At 42.4% G+C, this 6781-nt stretch overlaps 1 protein-coding gene across 1 annotated transcript; it reads left to right on the top strand.

Annotated features, from left to right (window-relative positions):
- Positions 1-1868: 1868 nt before the first annotated feature.
- LOC117331169 (proteoglycan 4-like) lies at positions 1869-4205 on the top strand. The gene has a single exon (XM_033889767.1). It carries the CDS (start codon positions 1869-1871, stop codon positions 4203-4205), a length of 2337 nt encoding a protein of 778 aa, XP_033745658.1.
- The last annotated feature ends 2576 nt before the right edge of the window (positions 4206-6781 follow it).

The following is a 6781-nucleotide window of genomic DNA, read 5'->3' on the forward strand; positions in this document are numbered from 1 at the left end:
ACTGCCAGGTGGGAGGCTGACAACAGCACCACACTGGACTTTAGGTTGACGTTTACTGTCTGCCCCAGACTTAGCACCCTTATTACGGGCGACAGACTGATGGGACAACACCCTGTCCCACAAAGTGTTTGACCATGTCAAACAGACGGAACACATGTTGTCCCGGGAGCAGCCTCGGCAGGTAGAACAGGTGTCATGGTCATCCCCATCGAGGATGACATGACCGCAGTCTCCTGACCGAGTTTTTGGACCCGAAGTAAGTCTCTTACCTCGCATTCTGCTAGGCGGGCAGCTTCCAGCAAACGAGAAAATCCAGCCAAAAAACGGAAGAAAAATCCACCGATAAAATTACGGAAAAACGTCCCGTAAACTGGAAATAAGTACAGAAAAGTACAAAATGAAAAAGAAATAAAACAACTGAGTTGACAAAAGCAAAACGGTAGCAAATAAAGCGAGAAAAATAGACACCGAAGTGGTCTACTAGACCGCGGTACCGTAGCGAGACAGTCCACGTGTGCAGTAACCACTCGACAAAAAAGACGAAATACGACACACAAACGGACTGACAGTTCAAACGAAAATGAAAAACTTGTCAACAAAGATGAGAATAACAAATTACGAAAGCAAAGCAAAAGAAAAACTAATTAAATGCAACAAAAACCCTGGGAAAACGAGCTGTCGTCAAAATCCTTCTGGGATGATGGCTGCCATAAGCGGAAGTGAGGTTTTGGGTCATGCGCGGTGCGTTCGTATCGGGCATTAAGGGTCCTCTCACGGGATATTTATTTTCATTTTTGTTATGCAAATTATGGGCTTCCGGAGGCGATACGCTATTATCTATATGGTGGTGAGCTATTATTGAAATAAACTGATCATTATCCATGAAGAAAGTGAAAATGATAACTGGTATCATATCCACATTTGATATAAGTGAACATTGAAGGAATTTGATTTCAAATTGGAAAACTTCTTCTGCCTGATTTAATTCAGTTTTTTTTTCTCTCAAAATTTATATTTTGTCCAAGGCAAGATGATAATGTCACAAGATGAAAACTGCAGCTGAGAAGATTTCAAAGTGACTAGATCAAACCTACATCACTTTCTCAAGGCTACCTTACCTCATCATCTGGCAATTTTCTTGTAGCAATCTTGGATCATAAGGCACATACTCAAAGATCCAAACTTGTCGTCAGAGATAAACTGACCAACGACTTCACGCATTTAGGAAGTGTAATCACCATATTACTGTATTCATTGTGTGTTAATCTTATTTTATGTAATGTTTTATCTCTCTCCTACAGACATAGGTAGTTTTTTTTAACACTGATATTTCTGCTATATTCTCTGCTTTTGTCTGATTAGTCTACAGATAATTTGATTGGTTAATTTAATGGGAGTTGTGATGGAAACACCAAAGATTGGTGATTATAATTTAGGAAATAACTGGCCATAATGCATGTGCATAAATGTGGGAAATGCTTCAGTTAGTGTCATTGAAACTAAATTGTTTCTAGAAAGCACAATTGCTGATTGAATTAAAAGGTAAGACATTCAATACCATTACATTATTTTTGGGTGTGCTTTACTCGAATCTGGAAGAAATAAAATGGTTTTGTTCTATTACCACTGAAAATTTATCTTCTGCTGATACTTATTGAGAACATTTCATTTAACTAAAATACATCCAGCATGATGATCCTATCCTGTCCTTGTCCAGATCATCCTTAACCTGGTGTGGCATGGTGTTTTGATGCATGCTAATGTACTCCGTAAACAGCCCTGACCCAAAACATTTGTTTGGTGCTATTGTGTTAAGAGGAATGAGTGAAGTTACTGTAAAACAAATATGATAAAAAAAAAAGTGGAAAATGAACCACAGTCTTATCTTGACCATCCTATCCTGTCCAGACCATTCTTTCCTGTACTGTCCAGACCATCCTATCCTGTCCTGTCAAGACCATCCTGTCCTGTGCTGTCCAGACCATCCTATCCTGTCCTGTCAAGACCATCCTATCCTGTCCTGTCCAGACCATCCTATCCTGTCCTGTCCTGTCCAGACCACCCTTTCCTATCCTGTCCTGTCCAGACCACCCTTTCCTATCCTGTCCTGTCCAGACCACCCTTTCCTATCCTGTCCTGTCCAGACCACCCTTTCCTATCCTGTCCTGTCCAGACCACCCTTTCCTATCCTGTCCTGTCCAGACCATCCTATCCTGTCCTGTCCAGACCATCCTGCCTGTCCTGTCCAGACCATCCTGTCCTGTCCAGACTATCCTTTCCTGTCCTGTCCAGACCACCCTTTCCTATCCTTTCCTGTCCAGACCATCCTGTCCTGTCCAGACCATCCTATCCCATCCTGTCCTGTCCAGACCATCCTATCCTGTCCAGACCATCCTATCCTATCCTGTCCTGTCCAGACCATCCTATCCTGTCCTGTCCAGACCATCCTATCCTGTCCTGTCCAGACCATCCTGTCCTGTCCAGACCATCCTTTCCTGTCCTGTCCAGACCATCCTATCTTGTCCTGTCGAGACCATCCTATCCTGTCGAGACCATCCTATCCTGTCCTGTCGAGACCATCCTATCCTGTCCTGTCCAGACCACCCTTTCCTATCCTGTCCAGACCATCCTGTCCTGTCCAGACCATCCTATCCTATCCTGTCCAGACCATCCTATCCTGTCCAGACCATCCTATCTTGTCCTGTCCAGACCATCCTATTCTGTCCTGTCCAGACCATCCTATCCTGTCCTGTCAAGACCATCCTATCCTGTCCTGTCCAGACCATCCTATCCTGTCCTGTCCAGACCATCCTATCATGTCCTGTCCAGACCATCCTGTCCTGTCCAGACCATCCTATCCTATCCTGTCCAGACCATCCTATCCTGTCCTGTCCTGTCCAGACCATCCTATCCTGTCCTGTCCTGTCCTGTCCAGACCATCCTATCCTGTCCTGTCCAGACCATCCTATCCTGTCCAGACCATCCTATCTTGTCCTGTCCAGACCATCCTATGCTGTCCAGACCATCCTATCCTGTCCTGTGTTGTCCAGACCATCCTATCCTGTGTTGTCCAGACCATCCTATCTTATCCTGTCCAGTCCAGACCATCCTATCCTATCCTGTCCAGACCATCCTGTCCTGTCCAAACCATCCTATCCTATCCTTTCCAGACCATCCTATCCTGTCCTGTCCAGACATCCTATCCTGTCCTGTCCAGACCATCCTATCCTGTCCTTTCCAGACCATCCTATCCTATCCTTTCCAGACCATCCTATCCTGTCCAGACCATCCTATTCTATCCTGTCCAGACCATCCTATCATGTCCTGTCCAGACCATCCTATCCTTTCCAGACCATCCTATCCTATCCTTTCCAGAACATCCTATCCTATCCTGTCCAGAGCATCCTATCCTGTCCTTTCCAGACCATCCTCTCCTATCCTTTCCAGACCATCCTATCCTATCCTTTCCAGACCATCCTATTCTATCCTGTCCAGACCATCCTATCCTGTCCTTTCCAGACCATCCTATCCTATCCTTTCCAGACCATCCTATCCTGTCCTGTCCAGACCATCCTATCCTGTCCGGTCCAGACCATCCTATCCTGTCCTTTCCAGACCATCCTATCCTATCCTTTCCAGACCATCCTATCCTATCCTTTCCAGACCATCCTATCCTGTCCAGACCATCCTATCCTGTCCAGACCATCCTATTCTATCCTGTCCAGACCATCCTATTCTATCCTGTCCAGACCATCCTATCATGTCCTGTCCAGACCATCCTATCCTTTCCAGACCATCCTATCCTATCCTTTCCAGAACATCCTATCCTATCCTGTCCAGACCATCCTATCCTGTCCTTTCCAGACCATCCTCTCCTATCCTTTCCAGACCATCCTATCCTATCCTTTCCTTTCCAGACCATCCTATTCTATCCTGTCCAGACCATCCTATCCTGTCCTTTCCAGACCATCCTATCCTATCCTTTCCAGACCATCCTATCCTATCCTTTCCAGACCATCCTATTCTATCCTGTCCAGACCATCCTATCCTGTCCTGTCCAGACCATCCTATCCTTTCCAGACCATCCTATCCTAACCTGTCCAGACCATCCTATCCTATCCTGTCCAGACTATCCTATCCTATCCTGTCCATCCTATCCTGTCCTGTCCAGACCATCCTATCCTGTAATTTCTCGTTCATTTTAAAGACTTTTCACTTTAAATAATACTGGTATATTGAATTTACAACATTGAATGAAATTTAACGGATAGAAAATGAATTGGATTGAAATCAAACTTCTTTTCAGTCAATGATTTTGGTGATTTTTAACATTTAATCGTGTACTACAATTGTATAAGGTAATCTTCTCAGTGTCAATGCATTGAAGAAACTCCATTTTACTGAATAAGCATGTCATTTATTTGGAAAAACCATGAATTGCCTCAGTGATTGGGCTGTATGGGTAGTATTTGTTTGTTAGATGTGTTTATTGGTCTACACACTTTGTGACAATGTGTTAAGATATGCTGTCTGAAGTTTCCAAGAACTTTTAGATGTGTGCTATGCCTGTCCCGGAGGAATCGCCAAAGTATATTAGTCAGTGCATTATGTGGTTGGAATGTCGGGATGAAAACTGTCTGGAAACTACCAAGTAAATAAATTGAGGATATTGTTCTGTTTATACAGAAATATGTCCCATCGGACATTGAGATAAAAGGGACTTGAGTTACCATGACAATATATTCTGTAAACAAAGTTCAAATCAATCTCCGTACAGGAGCGCAATAGCCTCTAAACCCAGTTGATATATATTGGACACTACAATACTGGCTGACAAACTAGCCCGCAGAGATCATCTCTCCGAGTCTAGGGTTTTATTATCTGTCCGACAAATAAAGGTAACGCAGGAGATTAGTTTTACAATATTTAACATTTGAAAGGCTGGAGTTTGGCGACTGCATGCTCGCCCTTTTTGATAAGGCTACTGGCTATAAGTTAGATACAATGATTCCAACACAATGATACGCTTTTATTGATTTAGAGTTTCTCCATTTCACTTCATTCTGTCACACTGCGGAAGAAAGAAATCTAATGAAAAATGCAAACATGGTTTATCTGATAAAAGTTCTCCATGGGCAAAAATTTCAGGAGAGATTGAATTGTGGATCATAAGAAACAATTTTAGACAGATATCATTACATTAAGGTCATATGATTAGACTGAAAGACTAAATTGATGAGAATATTGGTTACACAGTTATGCACTTCACATCAGGTCTTATGTATGGTGTGGGCAATGAAAAAAATCATTGAGCTTGTTTACGGTTTTTCAACTGGGTTTGCTATGAATCATCTTCAGGACCAGGCAATTTGATTACATGTTTTATATAAAAGATCTTGTCAATCATGGTACTTAGAGGTACATCCTGTCTGTACAGTGTATAGGGCCTACACATTCTACCTGCTGGTCCTCTTGTATGATTTGTAAGAGAAGGGAGGCTAACTCTCGGAACTTTGTCTGTTCTCGTCATCCAAACATTTTTCTTCCTACTCCATGGACACTACTACAAGTTTGGACAATAATCATCATGTAGCTGCTGGGGGAAAGGTTGGAAGGTCTGTGGGTTCTGGTTCCTGGCTGTGACATACCAGGGTCTTTAAGAAGGATGCTCCCTGCTTGATGGTTGGCGCTAAAAGGGGCCATGCTCAAAGTCCTGCTTGACGGTTGGCACTCAAAGGAATACTCAAGGCCCTGCTTGATGGTCAGCACTAAAGCGATGTTCAAGGCCCTACTTGACGGTCAGCACTAAATGAATGCTCAAGGCCCTGTTTGACGGTCAGCATTATAAGGGGTGCTCTAGGCCCTGCTCTACGGTCAGCATTAAAGCGATGCTCAAGGGAACATAACTGACCCATTTAGGGGTGTGAGTATAATGGACTGAGAAAGATGTCATGCCAATGTGCCCTTCACTAGGACTGTTAAGTGGAATGGCAGAATAAAACAACCACAAAGTTATAGCTCCATTCTAAAAGGCAATGTCCTTAAACGGCTGCATGGTATTGAAAGGTTGTTAAACAATATCGAACAACCAGCTGAAAATTTGTTTTTGAGTGATTGGTGAAATACCCTCTGGGCCTCTTGTAAAAATTCAGGTTGCTATCATATAATTTAGGTGTCCTAGACTAAGGAATACGGTTCTCTCCATGGTATACGATATGGATAATTAAATCTTGTATAAAATAAGGTTACCATGACATACACTTACTCTAATTCTCTAGAACGCATCGATAGAAATAGACATCCATCATAAATAAACAAGTGTATCACACCCTTACATTACCATAAACAAGCTCCAGGGAATAGTTAACGTAAAACTGGAGTTTACCCAGGTAACAATTAAAGGCTTTTAGACAAATAATTAATGAGTTGAAAAGAAAGTTTTTTCTTATGTGTTTGAGATTATAAGTAAAGAAAATCTGCTATAAGAATAGATGTGGACTGATGAGAATCCGTGTTTTGTGGGTTTTTTTTTTTTTTTTTTGGACAAGAATAGAAAGATAAAAAAGATTAGTGAAAATAGGAGTTGTTTTGCCAAGGTGATATGGAGCATTTTAATGGGTTACACTTGTCAAGTTCTGGAATATACAAGTAGTTGTAACACCTTCAGACTCGCACCAGACTTTAACGGTCTGTGAAGTTTGGACGTGATCGGAGAGTGAGAATCTCTACAGTCCTTAACGTCTCTGATTGTTTACATCAGCATCTCGCTAACTTAATTTAC

Source organism: Pecten maximus, chromosome 7 (assembly GCF_902652985.1).
Source record: "Pecten maximus chromosome 7, xPecMax1.1, whole genome shotgun sequence".
NCBI classification, from domain to species: Eukaryota; Metazoa; Mollusca; class Bivalvia; order Pectinida; family Pectinidae; genus Pecten; species Pecten maximus.

Excerpts from the sequence above, each read along its gene's own strand:
- LOC117331169 (XM_033889767.1), top strand. The coding sequence starts at position 1,869 with ATGAACCACAGTCTTATCTTGACCATCCTATCCTGTCCAGACCATTCT.